General features: G+C 39.8%; 2 protein-coding genes and 1 long non-coding RNA gene across 5 annotated transcripts in view; 1 reads left to right on the top strand and 2 right to left on the bottom strand.

The window, feature by feature from the left end:
* Positions 1-15,747, bottom strand: part of rsrc1 (arginine/serine-rich coiled-coil 1) — a 107,229-nt gene extending 91,482 nt beyond the window's left edge. The window contains exons 1-3 of one of the 2 annotated variants that reach the window (XM_077610663.1): positions 15,643-15,747; positions 15,069-15,260; positions 14,211-14,330 (exon numbers count right to left, since the gene is read on the bottom strand). In XM_077610663.1, coding sequence (XP_077466789.1) covers positions 14,211-14,330; positions 15,069-15,250 — 302 coding nt within the window. In that variant the 5' untranslated portion in view covers positions 15,251-15,260; positions 15,643-15,747. Of the gene's footprint in view, positions 1-14,210; positions 14,331-15,068; positions 15,261-15,365; positions 15,604-15,642 lie in introns of those variants that run through there. The other variant, XM_077610662.1, reaches the window with a different exon arrangement.
* A 2,291-nt stretch (positions 15,748-18,038) lies between these two features.
* Positions 18,039-23,901, top strand: shox2 (shox homeobox 2). Of its 2 annotated transcripts, none has more exons than XM_077612279.1 (5): positions 18,039-18,712; positions 19,693-19,904; positions 21,753-21,810; positions 22,375-22,463; positions 23,636-23,901. In XM_077612279.1, exons 1-5 carry the CDS (start codon positions 18,424-18,426, stop codon positions 23,891-23,893), a joined length of 906 nt encoding a protein of 301 aa, XP_077468405.1. In that variant the 5' UTR covers positions 18,039-18,423; the 3' UTR covers positions 23,894-23,901. The 2 variants fall into 2 exon arrangements, with proteins under 2 accessions (XP_077468405.1, XP_077468404.1); XM_077612278.1 differs by having other exon boundaries at positions 23,600-23,901.
* The window catches only part of LOC144084031 (uncharacterized), a 67,947-nt gene continuing 64,219 nt past the window's right edge, over positions 20,183-23,910 (bottom strand). Inside the window, exon 5 of the long non-coding RNA XR_013303700.1 lies at positions 20,183-21,057. This is a non-coding gene — a long non-coding RNA (uncharacterized LOC144084031). The remainder of the gene's footprint in view (positions 21,058-23,910) is intronic.

Here is a 23,910-nt window from a genome sequence, read left to right as displayed (position 1 = left end):
GTTTATGAAGTTGTTCAAATGTGGAAGTGTCTCCTGCTCGGAAATGGCGATGCCAAGGATGCTATAGTTTCTTACTTTTGTGCGGTTGGGGGATAGAATATTTACGGAAAGCTAAGATGAGTCTGATTGATCAGAGTGCCTTGGTTAAGGACATATAGGAGGCAAACATTTCCAAACATTCCTCGAAGATTAGCAAATATGAAACTCGGGATGCTAAATTCATTGGTCTTATGTGTTTTTCAACTACAGACGCTCCCCTACTTACGAACATTCGAGTTACGAACAACGGTACATACGAACATGTCTGCAAATTGTGTTTATGTCGAAAAATGTTCGTAAGTTCGATTTTGTATTGCGCGCCTTTTTCCGAGTAGTGCTTCTACCGTAGTCCCGTAAAAGTCATATTCAGATTTGTCATAAAATGCTGTTTTCTTTCAATTTAAGCGGGCGTCAACAGCAACGTCTGCAGAGCCTGGCTGGCCCACCAAGCAGAAATAAAACGGCGGACGGACCACCCACCAAAAACACACGCCGTTCCAGGCACTACTAGGTCCACTCATTTGGCCAAGTTCAAAGGACCCTCACATCTAAATGAGCCGACGTGGGGCGGTCCACCACGACGGCAAAGAACAAATTGTGCAGAAAGAAGCTTTTCAGTTCGCGTCTCCGTACGCCGAGCGTCACTCAGTCGCCCCGCCGCAATCCTAAACCCCGAGCGCCCGTCACCTTTGACCCCAGCGCGGCCTCGGCTTGTCATGACACCCATTAGCAGCTGGGGACGCGGAGGGCTGGGACGCAAGGTCAAGTGAAGGTCATGCTAAGACTAGGTGCTAACTTGCCAACTCGCTCACAGCCACTCATGCAGACCCAAGCCAGATTTTTTTATTCTTTTTTCCGTCCCACCTTGCCGCCACTGCCTATCGTGGCCTGCAAAAATTAGTTATGGGCTGTTTGGAGAGTCGGTAGTGCTTGTCAAGGCTGCATTTATTTGTAGAGCCCAGAATCACGACAATGTCTCAAACGTTTTTTTCAACAGGCACAAGAAAAAAATGAAGAAATCCCCTAATCTGAGCCACTAAAGGCAAAAACACATTTGGAGAAAAATAAGAAGCCTTGAAAGGGGACCAAAAATTTCTACTTTGGAAGTCAAAAGTGGAATTGCTAGAACTCCAAGTGAAATTTTATTGGACAAATTGGACAGCTCAAAGAACAAAACATACTCAATTTATTTCTTTTATTTCTCTATACTAAAGCACTTCCATGCAAATTATTTTGTGCTAGTCTTTTTTTAAGTTTCAGATTGTCTCTAAAAAATGTAATAACTTTTTTTTTGAAATATCTTCACAACATTATTCTTATTGACTATATTAGTTAAATATTAAATTACATGTGTTGTCTCCTATAATACAACACTATATATCATGACACTTTTTTAGAGATGGTACGCTCTTTTTCGCTATTTTAAAATACTCTCAAGGTTGTTACATTTGTATTTTTCTTCATATAATACTACTTTCTCTTCAAAATATTACAATGACCGTATTTTTCGGACTATAAGTCGCATCTGAGTCTAAGATGCATCAGACAAAGAATACACAACGAAGAGGAGTAAATATATGCAAGTCGGACTGGAGTATAAGTAGCATTTTGTTGGCTTTTTTTTTTATCTATCAAAAAGCCAGAAAAAACATTATACTATAAGGTAATAGTAAAACAGCGAACAACAGACGAAATAAGCACCTGCTAACATCGCTTTAGCAGTTTTTGTAGCTATAAAAACACAACATAACAAGAGGTTGGAGACCAGAGTAAAAGACTATAAAACATCACAGTTAAGAATAAGTAAATATAGTTATAGATATAAGTTAAACAAACCCAAGCGCTAAAGAAAGTGTGACTTAGTCCTGAAAATACGGCACTCCCATAATAGCCTCTATTTTAACATAAATAAAATGCTGAATTCACTCACTAGCCACCCAAAATCTCTCATTTAATCTTCCACTGATTTTGTTTAAGTATAATGAGATTGCCGTATTTTCACGACTATAAGGCATACTTAAGTCTTAAATTTTCTCCAAAACAGACATGGCGCCTTATAATCCAGTGTGCTCAATATATGGAAAATAAATTAAAATGTGCCATTCATTGAGGGTGCGCCTTATAATGCAGTGCGCCTTATAGTCGTGAAAATACAGTAAAAGCTTTCACCACATAGTGCACAAATAACAACAACAAACAATCAGACATATAAATGATCAATAAATAAGAAATGGTGTCTGGATGTTTTAGGTTTTGTACTAAGTATTGTTACATCATTTTTTTTAGTATTGGAGTCTGCATTTTGTTAACATGACAACACTAATATGGGACCATAAAAAAAAAAAGAATGATGAATGCAATTTCACGATGATGAAGAAATCTGTGTCCAATTAGCAGGTGTGCGCTCGAAAAAATAATGTTTTTTTTCTTCCCACCTCTTATACACATCGCATATTTATGAAGTGGCGCAAGATCTGAGGGCCCCGAAAACGAGCGCCTTTTATTGTTTAAATGTGGACTGTTGGTCTCTCTGTGTGCTTAAGTGATTTAGGAGCGCAGTCACAAGTGTGCTATCGAAAAAAAAAAAAGAAATCATAAACGCTGAAACAAACCATGTGGGCGGACTGTAACAGGCACCGAGGAAGGGCCGACAAAAAGCAGACGCCAATTCCACTACCAACGGGAAACTACACTTAATTAAACACCCAAGAAACAACTTGGGAAAGGACCTTATTTCAAACAAATAAGCAGGACTTTCGGTTTTCCAGGATAAAGTTGTCTTTTCGCAAATGGAATTCGGGACTTGCCTCCATTTTTCAAAGCTTTTATGTCACGAAGGAGAGAGCCAACAACAAACAGCCTCTCGGGAAATGAATGGAAAGTGAAAGAAAACAGTTACGTGTGACCAGACAGCCCTTGAAACGACATTTATTTATTGTACTAATCCCCGTTGGACGCCACCCATAAAACCGAGATCTTGTCGTTTTAAAAGAGTTCATAAAAAAGTGATATTATTGAAAGAAACCGGAGTCTCCTATACATGGTCTTTACGACTGTAGATTATGATTCGGTTACTAGTTTGGTCTCTAACGGGTCAGAAAAGTAGGGATAACAATGACTATTATATGGTATCAAAGTCACTATATACAACCAGATTATTCACTATTCGCAATTTGATGTTATTTTAGTAATAAGTGTGACAATTGGCTATACAGTACACATTACATTCATGTAACTAGAGATGCAACTAACAGGTGATTGATAAATAAATCATTTTTTCTTATCAAGCCATAAAACTGCCTTTTTAAGAAGTACACAATTTAATGAAAACAGTACATTATTTCAAATTAGCGGGATCAAAAAGCACACAAACAGGTCGCTAGATAAAAAACCCACACTTATCAATATCCCCATAAGAAGATACATTATCTAATCGTTTGTAACTTTAGCATTCCAATTGCCATCTCAAAAATGCGCTTATTAACTTTTACTCACCTTTAATTCCCTATCTCCAATTCTCCAAATTGACCACGTGTAAAAAGCCAAACATTATAATTTGAAGGTTATTTACCATATTTTCTGGACTATAAGTCACACCTGAGTATAAGTCGTACCTGAGTATAAGTCGCACCGGAGTATAAGTTGCACCTGAGTATAAGTCGCACCTGATTATAAGTCGCACCAGCCCAATAAATGCTAAATTAAGAAGGAAAAAACATATATAAGTCGCACTGGAGTATAAGGCACACTTTTTAGGGGAAATTTATTTGATAAAATCCAACATCAAAAACATACATGTCATCTTGAAAGGCAATTTAAAATAAAAATAAAATAGAGAACAATAGGCTGAATAAGTACGGTACAATAACGTTACCTGACTGAATTGCCTGGGAAAGTCAGTAACGACGTAAAATATTAAGAATTATTCAGATAACTCTAGCATAAAGAACAAGCTAACAAGTTTACCAAACTATCATTTTCACTCCAAATTTCTAAATCCAAAGAAATCATCATTTTCGGGAGGTAGACGCGATTAGCATTTTTTTGTTTTCTTCATTTCATTAAATTTCTCGCTAACTCCAAACTTTCTTTCTGCTGCTCGATTACCGTTTTCGGCTTCATATCTCACTAATTGAAAATAACATGAGAAACGATATAATAATGTGTTAATAATTTCACACGAGTCGCATTCCCCGGCCAAACTATGAAAAATAATCCGAAAAATATGTTAGTCTGTGACTTTAAGTATGTATCTGGCCAATGTCAATTTCAATGGCTGTAAAATGCCTATAAAATGAAAGCAAACGTTCCCTCGATTTAATTTCAAGCCAAAATAAAGTCGCAGCTCGGCTCGCCGTTTGAGCCAAACACGCAACAGTTGGCCATTTTATCCTTCGGTCAACTCGTCTATTTGGCGTCCTCACACCGACCAACGAGTAGAAAACCTCATGTGGACGCTGAGAAAGTGTTTCATTATGTTCAAAAAGATTTCAGTCATGCCGCACGCGATTCCGGTTTCAATTCTGCGCCACAAATAAACGAGGGAACGTGCGAGTGACGCCCGCGGCCTCCCGACGAATGTAGGCGGGGCTTCCATTAGCCGTAATTTGCTCCCAAGTCGGCCAATTGGGGAGAGAGATGTCGATGGGCGATGACGGAGGGCCCGTTTTTGGCAAGACCATCCGCATAGCGCCAATTTAGCTTCTCAAAAAAATTTCGTGCTATCGTTCCAAACACCCTTTTTATGAAAAATTCGGGTAAATTAACAGATCAAAAGACGATACATTTAAACATGACATAGTAAATGCGCTCACGCTGAATTTTAGACTGCGTCAGTGTTCCGATTTGGGCTATATAAAGACATATTTGCCGAAAAACGTCCATATGCTTTGAGCCGGATCATAATGGGAGTTCAAGGTAAACAAGCGTGACTGAGGTTTGTCCATGTATGCTCGTTTGGCTCACGTCTCCACGGACATACAAAAAAAATCTGGCCAGCACACAACCTTTCCTTTGAATGTGTAGTGTAGAAGAGATGACTAATTAGGTGCTGTTTTTTTAAAGATGGAGACTGCAATTTAGAAAGGAATTGTTTTAACTAAAGTAGCGATTACGATGGTCAAGTGTCTAAAGCAAGGGTGTCAGACTTGAGTTGGTTCGTGGGCCGCATTAACGTCAACTCGATTTCATGTGGGCCGGACCATTTTAGATATAATATTTAGATTTTTTTTAAATAAATGGATTAAAAGAACTGGATCAAAAGCCCTAACTATTCAATTTTTTATCGTGACCGGACGTTTTTCGTCGAAAGACGTTTGGTCCCCGACCGTTTGGTCCCCGTTTGGTAGAACAGACGTTTGGTAAAACGGATGTTTGGTCGCCGGGTTCGCTCATTGTCAAATTATGACAGAGTTTACTCAGGGCTTTTAATCCAGTTCTTTTAATACATTTCAAAAAAAAAAAATCTAAATATTATACCTAAAAAGTCTAACACCCTTGGTTTACGGCAAATCCGGTTGGGAGCAACTGGTAGAATTTTCTTAGCTTTTCTCTTTCTCTATCGCCGGCGTCTGTGGTTTTTTTGCCGGACGACCGGTCTTTTTTCTAAAGCGAGCCAAACGGCTCAATGACGACGCTCGGGCCCTGCCAATTAGAAATAATTAGACAGGCATTTCGGTGGCAAGCCTTTTTAAGTGCATATATAACGATGCGACGACGCCTATTAAGCGGGCCGAGGTGGCGAGGAGGAGGCGGCCTCAAACGCTTTGGTGCCCGCGAAAATAATTATGCCAGTGATCACAAAGCGAGCGGCACATCTCTGTACTTCACCTCCACGCGTTTCAAAAATCCACTTCATTAGCTCCCGTAATTAATCCTCCAATAATTGCAGGAAGAGCCCAGTTTACCTCCCTTCGTTTCTAATTATCATCTTATAAATAGTTATGCTTCTAATTAATGTGTTCATTAGGCAGGATATTTCTCTCAAAGCTTCGCTGGGAGCCAAAGGTCCGGCTTGGCTCTCTCTGAAGCCTAAGCAGCCAGAAGGTGAGGCCATCCTGCCTGCATTTGCTTTTATTTTACTACATTCAACCTCCTAATTGGCATTTAAAACCCAATTTGGAAGAACTTCAAGAAGCTTAAATGGGGGGAGAGAGAGAGAGGGAAGAGACTTTTACATTTGGTGCTCGTTTTAACATGGCAGAGCTGAAAAAAATGTGTCTGACTTTTTCCTTTGGACAGACGGGCAAGCTTTTCCATTGTTAGCAAATCGACAAAATGAAGGCTTACTATGGTTTCGCCTTGCAAAGGCGTTTTGGGGAAAAATTTTAATAATTTGTAGCTGCCAAGTTATACGTTTTCCCTGTATTTCATACGTTGTTTGCCGTAAAACAACTTTTGTACGGGATTTTTTTAAGTATGTTTTTGGTAGGAGTGATCTCGTCTTCCCCATTTCGGCTCTAAACTTTTCCATTGTTATCAAATCGGAGGCTTACTATTGTTTCCCCTTGCAAAGGTCTTTTTGGGAAAACAATGGTTATAATTCATAGCGGTCAACTTATACATTTTTCTGTTTATTTTAGCTTTTTTATATATATTTTTAGATTTTACAAAATGATTTTTGAACTAAAAACACAGAAAAAATGATTAAAAAATTAAAATTATTGATTTAAAAGGGGGAAAATAAGGAAATATAATATATATCTATATCTATCATTTGAATTTGATCCTAAAACAGAAAGTCGCAATCATGATTTACTTTCCCGGGCCACACAAAATGATGCGGCGGGCCAGATTTGGCCCCTGGGCCACCACTTTGACACATGTGATCTAGTGAGTCACCATAATATGAGAACTTCCTCATTGTGCGATAGCATTATTGAAATAAAAAAAAAAACAACCACATTGTTGATGCAAAGAGAGAAAGAGGAAAAATTTGAAACTGTTCAATTGCGGCAATCTTTTCCCGACCTAATGTGATTGCTATCTCGATAATGCGATAGCGGCTTTTGCGATTGTTTTTTTTTTCTTAGAAAAGTATGTCTTACAGAGTGCAGACTAGGCTGCCACCCTCGGGATTTAGACTGGTGTGTTTTGGAGGCATTGGGATTGAAAGCTATGCTGGAGTGCTATTGGAGGACGAACGGCGGAGGAGGGGTGGCGGGGGTTAGCGCTCGCGGCGAGGCAAGGATGAAAGCGCCTGTCCATGTCAGTCACTTATTCCTCCCTTTGGTAAATAAAGGTTTCTGACAACAAAGGCGTGCGGCGCCTGACTGGCCTTTGCAGTGGATAAATAAAAAAAGACAACACAGAGAAAGAGTTCAGGCTGAAGAGGATCGGCATCGCCGTGTCAAAAAATATGCTTTGGATCTCACAAGGGAGCGCGATGACTTAAACCAGGTCAACTTTTGTCTTAAATCAACAGCTTGCATGATGACCAATTAGAGAAGAACGAACGGTCAACCCGGAAAGACGACGAAGTCAATAGAACGAGTCGGACAAATGCATTGGCGCCTTGAGATATGGGATTAATTCTTTGAGTTGAGTTTGTACTTTGATTTGCGAGGACAGTTTTGACAGTTGAGTGCTGCATGGTAGCAGTAAATTCAATTCATTCCAACAGGGGGCGTTTGACAAAACTTCTTCCAAACAAAAAACGATACTGGGCACTTAAATATCACTTGAAATTGAAACCAAAAATGACCTTTTTCATTCACATGAGTAAAGTCCCTAATTTGGATGAACATATCATCCATGTTGTTGTGTTAAAACTATTTATGCAACACAAAAAAGGTGGAACAACACACGGAAATTGTCATACCCTGAAAACCACTTCTTGAACGGTGACTTCAATTTTTGACTAAAGTCCAGCGATAACCTAATATGCATATTTTGTTTTGTTATATTTATTTGTCGCCCCAGGAAGAATAAAACTTTGATTTCAAGGCACCACCACCGTGCTGTTCATCAAGGTTTTGGTTTGAGCCTGAAATCATTTGATTTGACTGCGGTCTGGCAAACTTTTGTTTTATATTTAAAAATCACGGCTAATGACAAAAACATGAAATTCCAACAGCTTTTTTCCCCCCACCAACCCTCTAATGCAAGGGTCGGGAACCTTTTTGACAGAGAGAGCCATAAACAATTCATATTTTCCAATGTTATTCCTTGTGAGCCATACTACGAATTTATAAGTCAAAATACATACAGGTAAACGAGTGCCTTTTCAATTTTTTTTTGTAATTTCACCACTTTTAAAGTGAAAAAAAACGTAATATTTTTTCAAAGATTCTTATGCTGTTGCTAATCAATGAGAGGATGCATTCCATAAGAGTCTACTGCAAAAAAAATGAATATTAAAGCAGTTCTAGATGTAATATCTCAGTTCTGTCACCAGCAATTTCCATATTTTAGCTCACAGGTTAGCAAAGAGCCAGATGCACCCATCAAAAGAGCCACATGTGGCTCCCGAGCCATAGGTTCCCTACCCCTGCTCTAATGTATTCTTAAAATAATATTTTCAGGCAACACCAAGACAGTATTATGGACGCAAGAAAAAAATAAATAAACGATGTTCAAGTATGAGTTCATGTCCATCAATATAAGCAAATTACGTCGTCTTTACGAAAGAAAGAGCTGTGCATTGTGGGTAACTGGCCGGATTTGACGTGTCATGTCCTCACACTCACTAACTCCCTACGAAAAAGGAAGTGACACGCCGACACCTGCTACATCTCACACACACACGAACACGCGCCCAGTACAGTGTGAATTAATATCCGACACTTGGGGAATTACTGATCCAGGTGGTCCGGTGAAAGATTTTGCTCGGCCCACCTCTTGTCTTCATCCCTCCCTCGGCGTGACCTTGCACACTGGAAAAGCTATCTAGCAGATGTAGGACACCTCATCTTATACTGCTGAGTGAAATACATACTGGGCTATTGCGGAGAGTTTTGCACACATACAAAAAAAGTGAAGTGGTTAAGTATGTGGCTTTGAGAAAAGTGGTTAGCAAGGGTGTCAGGGTCGGGTTGGTTCGCGGGCCGCTTTAACGTCAACTTGATTTCACGTGGGCCGGACCATTTTAGATATAATATTTAGATTTTTTTTAATAAATGGATTAAAAGAACTGGATTAAAAGCCCTGAATATTCAGTTTTTTTATAGATCTAAAACAATGTTTATTTTAGCTTTTTTAAATATATTTTTAGATTTTACAAAATGATTTTTGAACTAAAAACACAGAAAAAATGGATTAAAAAATGACAATTATTGATTTAAAAGGGGGAAAATTGGAAATTTAATATACATCTATACTATTCATTTGAATTTGATCCTTAAACAGAAAGTCGGCACTCATGATTTACTTTCCCGGGCCACACAAAAATGATGCGGTGGGCCAGATTTGGCCCCCGTGCCGCCACTTTGACACATGTGGTGTAGAGAGTCGAACATCTATAAAAACGGTGCGTCCATTGTGTGTCAAATACAGAAATAGCACTCGTTACTGATACTGCTGCTTAAAATACGATGCGCCATATAGCCGTGAAAATACGGTAAGTACAACCCAAATCACCATTTGACATGCGTTATTGCTAATGTTGACGCTCTTTAAAGCTGCCATTTCTTTTAGCAAAGCATAAAAACATCATAATTCCTCTAACCGTTTACTAATCACTGCGCGTTTAAAACGCCGCGTGAAAGCAATATCACAAGAAACGGGTGTTGCACCATGCACCAATACCAAAACCGAATCCCAGGGTGGCACGATCGAGTTGATATGACTTAAGTAGGCAGAATTATTATCATTTTTTGCCTTGCATCTGATGATACAGCTCATATCAAAACCCGTGTTTGCACCAGCCTTAATGACTGACTGAGCCACCCGCGTTTAACCGCGGTGGCCGTGGCGCGTGACAGCATGATGCCGCGCCTGTGATCCCACCGTGATGAGAGTCTACGTCGGAACCGGGCCGCGCGTACATCACGACGCCCGCACGCGCATTGGCTGGCAGGCTGCGGCGCACATCCACCGAAACAGAGAGATGCCTGCTCAGATCAAAGAGAATAAACATTAATGGCAAATAGGTAATCTGCTCCTCTTGTCTGTTTTACATTTCAGGGCAAGATTGACTGCCTCTGGGGGACCGGGCCCTCCTGATTGAGGGCACACGGAGAAAAAAAAAAATAGCGAAAGACAAGAGAGAGCGACTGAGTGAGCCACGATTGATGGTAACCACATGATAGACTATTATTCTTATTTGGTGTATCTTTTCATTCCTATTCATACAGCAGCCATTGGAAAGAGGATAATAACGTTCACCTTTTTCAGACGACTATGGTCCTAATCATGCCTTCAGACACGCACGTAGGTAATTATTCCCTTTTTTTTGTCTGCTCTCCATTTCATCATTCTGCGTTGTAACCCAAGCACTTCTTCAACATTCAAGGCCACATCTCAACTTTTCCAGTTCCCTTCAAAGTTCCAGTAACCCATTGTCTTGCCTGGGATCATGCACCCCCGCCACTCGGTCATATTCAGCTACGATGCGTCGGGTGCTGGCGTACCCGCGGTGTCTTATATCCTATCTATGTATCCATCATGAGGTCCTGTCCACTCAATCCTGTACTGATCTATCAACCGTGTCCTCATATACACATAACACACCCCCACACACACTTCTAACCGACTAATATCACTGTACAGTCCAAGTAAGCCTTGCTCTCAGTCCACTAAGGTGACAGAACAGTTCATTTGCTAGACAGTGGATATTAAAAAAAAGTTTGACACTATCCATGCTGAAATGCCAGATTTTTATTTACAACCATTCCGAACTTTTACCACCATTAACGTGACCTCTAAACCGAACAAAAAACCTCCTGGTCGTTTCATGGGTACTCGTCGGGTTTGGTCGCCGGTCTTTTGGTCGCCCGGAAGGTTATTGATAATTACCATTTAAATTGTTACTCAAATTCCCTAAATACAAACTTTGAATTATTATTTAGTCATACTTAATGCCCTATTAATTATTAGGCTAAAGAACAGCTCCAAATTCCCCGTACTTTTATTGTGTTTTGTTGGAGAACTTGTTAAGACCCTGACTGACGTAGCTTCTTAAAGGGACAACGCATCTACATACAAACTCTTTCTTATATACTCACACGTCGGCTCAGTAAAACTGCTCATGGCTATAGTTGGCTTTTATTGATGCGTAGATCGTGTTGTTTTAACTTGCTTTGTCGCCGGTCTTTTGGTCACCCGTTGTTTGGGTCCGGGCGACCAAAAGACCACGACCAAAAGTCCAGCGACCAAAAGACGGCGAACAAAATACCGGCGACCAAACGACCGCACACGGTTTCATGTTCCCAATGCTAAAATGCCTACGCTCTCCTCTGTAGCGTCTTTTTCATCCTAATAATAACATCATTAAAACCGCCACTACGGTTGGCCTTTTTAATGTTAAAAGCTTTCCTCCTCTCCAGATTTGCAATTGAGCTACATCTTAAAAATGGAACCAGAACGGAACAAAAAAAAACGTCCACAATGTCAGACCTCGGCTAGCGTTGGGAACTCTGCCGGGTGCCAAGTGGAGCTGTAAAGTGCAAACATCCATCCAGGTTTTGATGTGTGGGAGGATGCAAAAGTACCTGGAGGAAACCCACGCCAGCAAAGGGCGATCATGCAAAATGCACGCAGAAAAGAACCATTGCTCGGTACTCAAACCTGGGACCTCTCAACTGCAAGGCAGAGGTGCTATCCACTTCAACGCTGTGCCACAAATATTGCTAGGCGATAAATGGAAGAGCATAATTTAACATAAAAGAAAATATATTCCATTGTTCATTATCCAGATAAATACAAAAACTAAACAACAAAAACAAGAGGAAAAAAAATGCATATGATCACCAATCAGTGGCGGGCCGTCAGGGCCTTCAAGGCCTTCTCTGCTGGCCTAAGAAATATCTGAATCATATATTATATTTTGTCCATCAATACTTATTAAATAATTCCAAAGCTCCAGTATTTGTATTTAATCATTAAATGCTGCTAGGAAGTGGATTTTACCCGTTGAAGGCGCTACGAGAAAATGCACGGACCGCCACTGTCACCAAAGAATATGTTCTGATAAGTTAAATAAGCAGTGACAAGCAAAAAAAAGCCCAACATTCTGTCTGGAAAGTTCTCAAATAATAATATAAAAAATAAAAATAATAATAACGACCATAATAATAACATTAATAAAAAAAAAATTATCAAAAGAAAAGAGAGCCTCGAGATCTTGTCAAGTGAGGTGGCCATTAATGAACAGCTTAATAATGATTACATTTTTTTTTTAATTTAAAAAAAAAGCCAGTGACCAGCAACAGGATGAGGGGGAGGAAAAAGGGGAGGGGCAATGGGGGGTGGGCGTTGCTCTTTATATATTTAGCTGTTCAATTTTTTTACAAAATATCACTGACCAAATTGGAGCTCTTTACATCAAGCTTGCTGGTCACATGATCATATTGAATGTATTATTCAAAAAGAGTCGGCTGCGACTTCAGCTCTTTTTCGACTCTGTATCACTGTTGTAAATATGGACACAGCTATATAAACTATTTTGATATGTTTGCGTGCCGCCGCCGTATAAAAATGGCGATTCTTCCTTTCCAATCGTCCGTCTAATGTTTGTCCTCCGAAAAAGCCGCCATGAATTTCCGACAAGATGGCACTGACTGAATCCCTCCGGCTCCTCCTTCGACTCTTCCCAACTGCTCGTCGCCGCTAAGCTGATTACACAACTCGGCTAATCACGTCGCCGCGTTTGTACGCGCCAATGTCACGGGCTCGATTTCTAAATCTCCCAAATCCGCCGCACCTTTCATCTGACGGCGCTCCGACGCCGCCGTTTTCCGACAGATGTTCCCATCGCCGTCGCCGCGGTGATTGACTGTTCATCCTGAAAAGTGAGGCCCCGCCCCCCCATAAAAAAAGTTGCCCAACAGTGCAAGCATTAGCTAGCATGTCAAAGGTCTCACTTGCCTTGGTGCTAACACCTTTCTAATGAGAATATGAAACCACGTTTCCCCTCCATTTGTGATTGAAATGATCCCATTTCTCCGCGGCGCTCACATGCAAATAAACAAAGGGCCCCGCTCGCTGCATACATTACGAAAACCTTTTCTCCGCGTGTGCATCTGTGCACGTCTGTGTGTACGTGTGAGGGATTTAAAGGAGGAAAAAAAACGGCATTTTACTGGTTCATTAGCAGCAGATTAGCGATGGTAATGACACGGGGGCACCGCACACGGAGAGACGTTGCCTTTATGTTGCTGAAAAGGATACATTGGCTGCAATGTATGTTTATGTGTGGTGCAGGCGTGGATACTTAAGTCTCACGTGAATTAGTGAGTGCCTTGAAATGCTAAAGAAAAATAAGTTGCGGATGATATGGTGGTAATCGTGACTCAACAAATCAACTAATGGTTAATCATGTTTTTTATCATAATGACTGAATGGAGTTGTCATCATAAGAGATTTCAGTGCAAAGAAAGGATGCGAACAATGATTTAAACTTTAGCTTTTTATATCTTAGTTTGATTAGAAACTATGCAATAATATAAAGTAAAGTGTAGAGAGGTCCCGGGTCCGATGACATGATCATAAATCGAGCCAATCAGAAATAGTAGATGCAAACATGTCATTTTACTTACCTTTTGGCAAACACAATTGGCAATTGTAAACAGTCTAAATTACCATATCTGGTTATACATATGTTGGATGAATAAAAAACGAAATTAAACAACAAAAGACTACAATTTTGGGGATGGAATGTCATTTGACAGCTAACATCTTAAACCCAGATTATAACTGTCTTTGATTTACATAATTTTTGAACATTTCAGAAATATAAGTACCCTCAATTTTTTTTTTTAAATATTTAATACATTGCCGATGTATCGGCAGCTCCTAAAAATTTGCTAACTCGGACATGGGTGCAAAAAATATGTGATTGTGGCATGTTTGGAATCCTATTATATGACTATTTTTCTACTTATTTTTCAGAAGACTAATGCATTACTTGGTGCATTGGTATGATTTTTTTCTTAACAGTAGCAGTTTTCATCCAACACAAAGGATTATAGAGCACAGCAACAAATAATCACTGGTAGTAGAAAGTTTGTTTTTACCTTCTGTCCCGACTCCGTGACCTGTGCGAGTGGTGGCTCCTGCCTTTGTCGCCACTACGACTTCTCTTTTTTCGGGATGAACTGTGTGTGGACGAGCTGCTGCTCGAACGCTTCTTTTGTCTAAAAAAAAAAAAAAAAAAAAAAAATCTTAAAAAACATACCATACCACTCAACATAAAGATCACGAAAAGGAAGGCAAAGTTTATCTTTGTTCTTTGCTTTTGACCTACTGAGCATCTCCATTATCGCTATTGATAATTATCATGAGAGTTAAAAACTGTACATTTGTGTAAGTTTTGACTTCCTCTCGTTCAACTTGAAAAGTTTGCGTATCCTATTTGATCACTTGATCTCAGAACGGTGAGGCATCATGCTCACTATACTGCCATGTTTCTCCATATGCCTGCGAATTGATCAAAATGTATTGGTTAACATAAGTGAAGAGAGCTCCCAGGGTTGGATGGCCCCGCCCGCCCTGCGTAGACAGGCAACGACTTCCCATCAGCAGTAATGGACCTTGACCAGGCCTCATAAATAATTACCATCAACCGGCCTTGTGTAAGCAGCTTCACATAACTGAGGATGGATAACGGCTTGACGGGGGCTACGGTCACTCCGAGCCTCTCAAAAGGGAGCGTTGTAAAAAACCCAGGCCGTCCACTGATGAACTAATACCAGTTGAAAACAAATTATAACATCCATGCTGTTCTTACTCTTCGTGTTTTGGGGATCTGGGGGAAAACATGTCAACTTCAAACTGATTGACAGTTCTGCATCAACAATGAATAAAGTGTGTCGGTATACTGTAACTAGTTCTAGGGAAAACTGCTTAAATATTGCATAGAAGGTTGACTTCACCTTCTGTCTCTGTCCCTGGACCGTGAGCGACTCCGGCGGATGGATCTATGGCTCCGGCTACCTGTCGCTCGACTCCCGGAGGAGGACGAGGATGATGAGGAAGACGACGACGATCGCCGTCGTTGTTTCTTCTTCTTTCTGCTTCGGCTTTCACCTTCGCTGCTTGATGAGCGTCGACCCATGACTGGTTCACTGACACAAACAAATAAGCACGAGGTTTCACATCGGCAAATGTTTGTAGCATGTTTCAGAGCAGCTACTTCCACGTCAAACAGTCACGATCAACACTACATTCACGTGGTTACTACAAATAACTCATCGTAATAGGGACTTGGTGGGAAATGTGTTGCTTTTCGCGGATATAGTGTGCCAAACATTGCATGTTTACACTAGCTAGCGTGCTAGCAAGGCTAATATTACAACGCTACAGTCGAATTATTGATCAGATTCATCAGATTGCAATCCGATTTGCGGCACATATATCTTCGTGAGGGGTTTTGTCATTTGCATGTGAAATCCAAGTTTTAAAAAAGAAGAAATTGACATTATCATTGTTGTACATCACGCTCCTCACCGTTGCCGAGCTCCACAGCATACACGCTACAGCGTCCAGACAAAAACAGTCGAATCGAAGCATGTCGTTCGAGTTCACGCCGGCACACTAGACGCGAGATACATCGATCGATTGACTACTACAGTCTGGTAACAATTCCATGTGCGTCTTTTTTTCTGTTTTGCTAATTTGCCATCAATTAGAAAGTAAATGTCATTATGGTGTGGATTATTGAATACAAATTTAAAAAGTGGCATTGTATTTCATTTGTGAAATCATATTTTAATGGCATTTTCTTTTTCATCTTACTATTTATCAATGTAATTCATTTTTTTCAGTAAGTATTTCATATAGATTTAGCCTTTTTATTTTATTTTTAGATTTTTCTGCCACAAAAAAACAGATTAATATACTACACCATAGTAAGTGTTCATCAACAATGAGATTGAAATATAAACATATTAAGCATGAATAATAAATGAATAGTAGGAAAGAATTCATACAGATTAAATGCTCAGGAAACCAATATAAAAGTTAAATACAACTGAACTGTACTGTATTATTATCATATTTACCACGAGACAACAACACATTTAGAATTTTCAATTTAATCGATTTCTTCAATCATCCCTTCAATTCTCGTGCAGAAATAAACCATGCATACTTGGATTTTTCTGCACCTACACATTTGTAGTCTCTCTACAAAGTACTGTTGAATTCATAACACGATTTGCCTGCAACTCTTGAAATCGGGGGGAGTCGCTAAAGTAAACAGGATGCTCATCACCGCAATTAGGCAGCACGCAATGCTGCTTTGGGCTGCGGCGTTTCGGGAATTACAGTAATTAATGCTTAAAGGTTCACACACTGAAGCGTCGTTAATATTTAATCTGCGGGAATTATTATCATCACGGTGTGGAAATTGAGATACATATAGATTATCAATAAACACGGCTCATTTAGCAGCGAGGAAAGAAAAAAAAACCTGCTCTTTTCTCTTAATTGCTCTCATTGTTTATTTACAAATATGGGCCATAATAATTCCATCGGTAATTAGCGAGCCCATTGGCAACGCATACGAGAAGAGAGAGAGAAGCGTTATAATTGAACGTTTAGCTGCTATTTAACAACATAAAGATGTCTTTAAAAGGGCCTCTGAGGATTAAAGCCATGTATATAGCATTTCAGCAGGGATCATTCAAGGCGTAGCATTTCATAAAATACAGATAAAATATGATATATAATATAACATTCAAGTTCACTACGTCATTTTTTTGCAGAATCTAATGTGTGAGTATATGTTTAAGTCAACTCCATCATAATTGTTAAAAAATATTAGAAGGTACATAACTTTGCTCAGCGTAGCAACATATATCATAACATAATATAATATAAATAATATGATATATCAATATAATATAATATAACATAACATAATATAAGATAACATAACACAACATAGCATAACTTAACATTACATAAGATAACATAACATAACGTAACATAACGTAACATAACATAACTTAACGTTACATAAGATAACATAACATAAAAACATAACATAAAATAACATAACAACATAATATAATAATATAATATAAATGATATGGTATAATATAATATAAATGATATGGTATAATAATATAATATATAATGTAATATAACATAATTTATCATATATACTTTGAATTCAGCATTCAAAACAGTGCATTCTCATCAAAACCTATAGAAACGAAACCTAATTTCAAATAAAATGTGTTTGCAGAAACTAAAAAGATGCATGTACCTCTATATATATTTTTACTAACATGCCCAAATTGCAATCATCCAAAATCCAGTCCACCTTTGGGCCCTGACCCTTATTTTTATCACCCCTCCACTTCCACTCCAATCCCCATGTCTTCATTTATCTCCAAACAAGTTCATTTATATTCCCTTCAAACGCAAACCCACAAAAACCTCCCCACGAAGATAAACAAAATGGTCAGTGCTTGCAAAACAAAACAAAAACACATCAAAATCTCCTCATGAACAAGTCTATCACTCATCACCTACATGTTCTATTGATCAGCGATAGAAGAGAAAACTCTCTCGTCATTTTCCCAGATTTCCAAGCCACTCCCCTGCAAAGAGAGAGAGAGAGAAAAAAAGAGAGAGCAAGAGTAGTCGAGAGAGAGAGAGAAAGCTGAGATTCATGGCATTCTCTCGGGTGTTTAAAAAGTAACTCAGGACAATAGCAGCGAATGAGCGCTTAATTAAATTAATTAGTCCTTCTTGTCAATCTTGGATGAATGGCCAATAGCCGAGGCGGCCCTGCTGCTTAATATTTCTTCTCCTTTTTCTTCACTTAAGGGTGGATGGAAGGAGGAGAGGGAGGGAGGGAGGCAACGAGGAGGTGTGGGAGGGGGGGTCTCGTATCCCGGCATCCTGAGGGGAGGTAATTTGCACGGATCAAGGGGGCAATGCGCCGCAAAGTATAAATAGTGGGACTTCAATCGAGGATCACCAGCAGGTTCCACAACTCCGTTGTACTAAAAGGAGGGAGAAATTGGCCGGGGAGGAGAGACGCGTCTTGACGTGCCATTTTCGGGCGCCCGACTTGGCATCAGCATCACCTCATCTCGGCTTTTTTTGGGTTTTTTGCCTTTTGTTTCAAGGGGCCACACCACCTTGATGTCTTAAGCCGCCTGCCGTGGAGCGAAACGGACGCGGAGAAAGTCTGCCTTGACTGACTGACTCGTTTTTTTTTCCTTCTTTTGGGCGAGAGGGGGGGAGAAAAAACCTCGAGAGTGTGTGTGTGTGATGGAAGAGCTCACCGCCTTCGTGTCCAAGTCTTTCGATCATAAAGTCAAGGAGAAGAAGGAGGTGATCACCTACCGGGAGGTGTTGGAGACCGGCGCGGCGAGAGCGGCCGGTCGAGCCGGCGGCGGCGCCGGGGAGACCCAAACTCCGGAGCCCGGGAGCCGGGAAGAGGCGGTGGCGGCCGCGCTGGTGGCCCGGAACGTGGCGCTCTCGCCGGCCAGAGACGCGGAGGGGATCGGGATCGGGCCCGAGAGGCACAGGGATCCCGGGAGCCCCAAAGTCATTGACGGTAAGGATCACGTCGATTGACTGCTAAAAAAAAAGTTGCGAGCTCGAAAATTTGATTTGGGAGACAAATTATGCTCGCAGGCACTTTGGAAGCTTCACGTATGGATCATTTAATATTTGCCACTGACATGATCATTCGTGAGATGGGTGAAAACACATGAATGGAATCAATATCTTATTTTTTATAAATGCAATTTCGTTCGTATTTTGTTTTTAATGCTGGAGTATGAAAGTACTTATTGGTGTCATTTTTTTTATCGCTTAATCTTTTAGGTACAGGTTAACTTGTCAATGTGTAACCGTAATATGACCTATAAAATATCGATTTCTCAATTTAGTGTCCAAAAGAATTAAATAATCATACTATCATATGGACACAAAATTGATTCGTTCAATCCATGACCTTTTATAATAAATTGCTGCATTTTAAATTTATAGTTCATATGTTTACAAAAAAAAAACGAATTTATCAGTCACCATTTTCTTCTGCAGCAGATTAAAACTTGTCAACATATCCTCTATTTTCCATTTTTTTCTCAATATAATCATTTATTTTATTCAAGCAACCTTGCTCAACATGGCCAGGCCGAGTTGCGCGTTTCCCCGCGTGGCTCTCTCTCACACACACTCTTTCACACACACTCTCTCACAAACACACACACACACACCAATACACACATGCGCGTGCACGCATCCCCAGCAGTAACGTGCACACAATACCTTGCATATTTATAAGCGCTTAATAATTAAAGAGCTTTATGTAGCTCGACAAAACATCCGAGCTCTGATCTGCTCTTTGATGGGGTTTTTTGGAGGCGGTGGGCATAAGGGGGGTCCTCACCCTTTTTTTTTTACCTTGCATTGGTTTCAATGAAGCAAGCATCCACCTTTCGTGCAGTAAAGTATCTAAAAAAAAGTATGTGTGAGAGTGGAATAAAGCAAGAAGCTGTAGTGACGGGGATGTCCTTTGGACCTTTAAAGGGAACACGGATGTGAAAGAGAGGAAAGAAGAGTCCGGGAAAAGCATGGAGGACGAAGCGCAGACCAAAATCAAGCAGAGGAGAAGTCGGACTAACTTCACCTTGGAGCAGCTCAACGAATTGGAGAGGCTCTTTGACGAGACGCACTACCCGGACGCCTTCATGCGGGAGGAACTCAGTCAGAGGCTCGGCCTGTCCGAGGCCCGTGTACAGGTCAGCACATACACACACACACACCTGCACGCACACACACGCACTTGCACATACACTTGCTTGGGTTGCACTGCATGCCGCTATACAAGAGAAACAATCTGAGAATATGCAATATACATCGATGCATAAATGAATAGATAGACAGATAACCATGATCCATTGCTCATAGTTTCTAACAATGTGACAAGTTATATATGAATATATGTATGGATTACAACACCATACTGTAATAATAGTAGCGAGTAAGTCAAAAATGGAAAGAATAGAAGCATATAATGCGTTAAGGGGGAAAATAGCCTTTCAACTGCATGTATTTGCTTAAAGCAAAAATTGTGGCACTGCCCTTAAAAATGTAATTTGTTTAGGATGAATACACATCGAAGGAATACGTGATTGAATTTAAAACGTTATTTCGCATCGTTTGGAAATGGTAACAGTCATGAATTAAAAATTTCCATCCATAATCATGCATTCTAGTTGATTTCTCCAGGGAATAATTAGTCATTCCAAATAAGAAATGCACTGCTAAACATGCGTGCATTACTTAAACAAAATTTTCATATTTGAACGATTAAAAAAAATGAGACGGTTGTTTTACTTTAGCTTGAAAAACATGCTGGGATTTAAACGTTTACATTTACACTATAAAAAAAACAATCATTTCATCATCTCATGAAAAACTACGGTATTAATGAACCATATTCTAAACCACATATTCAATTGAAATCTTTGTTTTTCCCAACGTGATAGTCCTAATTTAATTTCATGTCGATAGACGTACTTTATTTGTCCGCTGTAATAAAAATATATCGACGTATTGCCTCATTTTGATGTATTGTTGCCCATTCAAACAATGATGCTTACTCAATTAATGTGTTAACAATCCCACTTGGGAGTCGTGTGTGTGTATATGTGTGTATATATGTGTGTGTTTACATCACGTGAACGCACATGCTTTTAATCCTCACCATCCACAATGAATGTGTGTGTGTGTGTGTGAGTGTGTGTAACATGTTGTTGTTACCGTGAGGGCCCACGAGCAAAAAAGACCATCTGGGCAAAAACCCAGTGAGGCTTCCAAGGAAGGATGAAGCGAGGGGGGTCTTGGGGGGGGTCTTTCAGGCACCACCAAAAGAATTAATATCCAGCCTTTCTGTGGTGAAAATAATAAGAGTGCTCAACAGATTTGTTTTGTTCCATTTGTACCCCCCGTTCACTTTGCAATCCCCCATTTGCATCCATTAAACGCTGATATTTTAACATCAGAATTGCCACCAGCACATCTTTACATATTAATAAAAAAAGCTATCTTTAATATGAACCCTTTTCTAGCTTTATTTTCTATTTGCCCCTTGCCTCAATCAACATTTTTTTTATTAGCGCGATACATAAGGCTTCATAATTGTCCTAGCATGTCGTTTAGTAAAGATTTTTTTCTATTTTTGTTGGACGACGTGCAGTAATTAACGATAGCGGTCATTTAATGCGGTGCAAGGAGAGACAGAAAGAGGGGTGAGTGGGAGGGACGGCAGGCCCACGGATGGCGGCCACTCGATAGCACAGTCCATTCAAGGCGAGTCTGCGGGGACCCTCGTGAAGAGAAAGATGACACCCACCCTGACAAGGTTATTTATGACAAGGCAATCGTCCTGCAACATCTCCGCAATTTGCCTGGATGCACGAGTCGATATCGCTGCTTCCTTTCTTCCTTTCAAAACGCCCAGTTTTTACAGCTCTCGCACATTTCACTGCATTTGGAGAATTTTAAATGGTCATTTGTCATCATTACGGTCATTTTAAAATGCTCGGAAGCAATGAAATCGATATGAATTTTGTGTATTCCAACAGGTTTGGTTCCAGAACAGAAGAGCCAAATGCAGGAAGCAGGAAAACCAGTTACATAAAGGTACGCTTATGCTGCATTTAGAAATGATAAAATGCACGATAAAATATGATGTAGCATAACATAACTTAACATAATGCAATTAATCGTCATTGCACGTCATTCAATGATGTTATGTGGGTGTTTAGTGATGAAAAAATGTTCACAATACCCATTTTATGACAAAAAATTGAATACCATGTACATTTAGTCATGTTAATCTACTGTAACATTTTAAATCAATATTGCGCTTAAATATGGCAACAATACCGCCTTGACTGTTTTAAAATGTATTTTCCACGAAGCTTAAATATGTAGCAACTTCCAACAGATCCATTAAATATTAACCATATAAACAAAGTTAAATACAACTAAGCTTTTTCCAGGCAGTGATTCATTCACTCTGTTAAAATGACTTTGAAAATGATCGAAATTTAGAAATTTTGAGCTTGCAAACGTCAAATTTCAAAAGAAAAATAGCCGTATATCAGCCATCGGATGAGGAAGAAATATGAATTTGCTATATTGTTTAGAGAAGCATAACCCTCTCGCTCTTTGAAAATAATTGTTCTTGTTTTCTACCTCCAGGGGTCCTGATTGGAGCAGCCAATCAATTTGAGGCTTGTCGTGTGGCGCCCTACGTCAATGTGGGGGCTTTACGGATGCCCTTCCAACAGGCAAGTGTCTCTTTCAAGGTGCCCTCAAATGCTGTTGCAATGCTAAAGATATATTGTAGCATACAGCACCAAATTCAAAATGGCCTACTTTGGGTCAGAAATAATTTATATTTTTAAAAGTTATTCTTTGAGAGCCATACTGAAAATTTCAAAGACAAAATGCATGAAAATGTGGGCCTTTTTGGGGGGGTCATTTCAACATTTAAAGTTCAAAAAGTCTCTGAATTATTTTAACAATATTGTTATGGGAGTTGTAATTATTTTAAAAAACATTTTTTTCTTGTTAAAGTTTTATGATATATGATATATGAAAATGATCTGTGAAAAATAATCTTATCTTGCTACTCAAAATTGATACAAGGAAATATCTACAATTATTGTTCTTTCACTTAATGGTACAGAATTTTGCAACTGCATTGCAAAAACAAACTTAAATACAAATATTGTAATTAAGTCAAAATGTTGTATTTATAGCAATACATTTCAACTGTAAACAAAATCCATTTTAGTTTCAATCTGATAAATTGTCATGTACAAGAAGATGAATCTCAAGTTTTAACATTATAAAGGCCATGTAATGTAAAACATGTCCATTTTTAAAATGATAAGTTTGCAATTGATGTGATAAGCTTCACATTTTTAAATTCCCTCATTTTAACGTTCCATCGGGATCATTTTAATGTTTCAACGCGATGCATATATGTAATAACGACCATTTTTATCAGTCACAAGATGCTAAAATTCCAACAAATCTTATAAATATATTGTTCCATGGTAACCTTATTGTTTTACCATGACAATTTTAAAAAATAGTGCTTAAAAACGACTCACTAAACGAGATTCTATTAAAAAAAAAGTAGTGAGTCAAAATCTTCTAAACGAGCATTTTTAAGGCATAACGTGAAAATCTAAAACTGACATTTTGTACACCATTGCTGTTTTTTTTAACATTGCGGAGAATCTAATTGAATAAAATACTCTGCGACCAACGAGCATTAGTTTACACACCCCTGAAACAGCAAAAAAAAAATCTGAAGTTGACTTGAATGTCCCATAAGCCACTGCGAACTTAACGCATGTTCTCCCCCCTTTTTCTCCCCTCCCCTGCTCCCTCCCCCTTTGCGTGCATCCCGTAGGATAGTCATTGCAACGTGCCGCCCTTCTCCTTTCAGGTGCAGGCGCAGCTGCAGCTGGACAGCGCGGTGGCGCACGCGCAGCACCACCTGCACTCGCACCTGGCCGCGCACGCGCCCTACATGATGTTCCCGGCGCCGCCCTTCGGCCTGCCCCTGGCCACGCTGGCCGCCGAGTCGGCGTCGGCGGCGTCGGTGGTGGCCGCCGCCGCCGCCGCCAAGAACACCAGCAAGAACTCGAGCATCGCCGACCTGAGACTCAAGGCCAAGAAACACGCGGCGGCGTTGGGCCTGTGACGACCACCATCACCGCG

Source organism: Stigmatopora argus, chromosome 10, assembly GCF_051989625.1.
Source record: "Stigmatopora argus isolate UIUO_Sarg chromosome 10, RoL_Sarg_1.0, whole genome shotgun sequence".
In the NCBI taxonomy this organism is placed as follows: domain Eukaryota; kingdom Metazoa; phylum Chordata; class Actinopteri; order Syngnathiformes; family Syngnathidae; genus Stigmatopora; species Stigmatopora argus.
The sequence above is the reverse complement of the archived record's forward strand: the minus strand, read 5'-3'. Positions and strand labels throughout refer to the sequence as shown.

What these genes read in the sequence shown, in the direction of transcription:
- shox2 (XM_077612278.1), top strand. Translation starts at nt 18,424, where the DNA reads ATGGAAGAGCTCACCGCCTTCGTGTCCAAGTCTTTCGATCATAAAGTC. An exon ending in GAGCCCCAAAGTCATTGACG is followed by an intron (nt 18,713 to 19,692) that starts GTAAGGATCACG and finishes GGACCTTTAAAG; the next exon opens with GGAACACGGATGTGAAAGAG. An exon ending in GGAAAACCAGTTACATAAAG is followed by an intron (nt 21,811 to 22,374) that starts GTACGCTTATGC and finishes TTCTACCTCCAG; the next exon opens with GGGTCCTGATTGGAGCAGCC.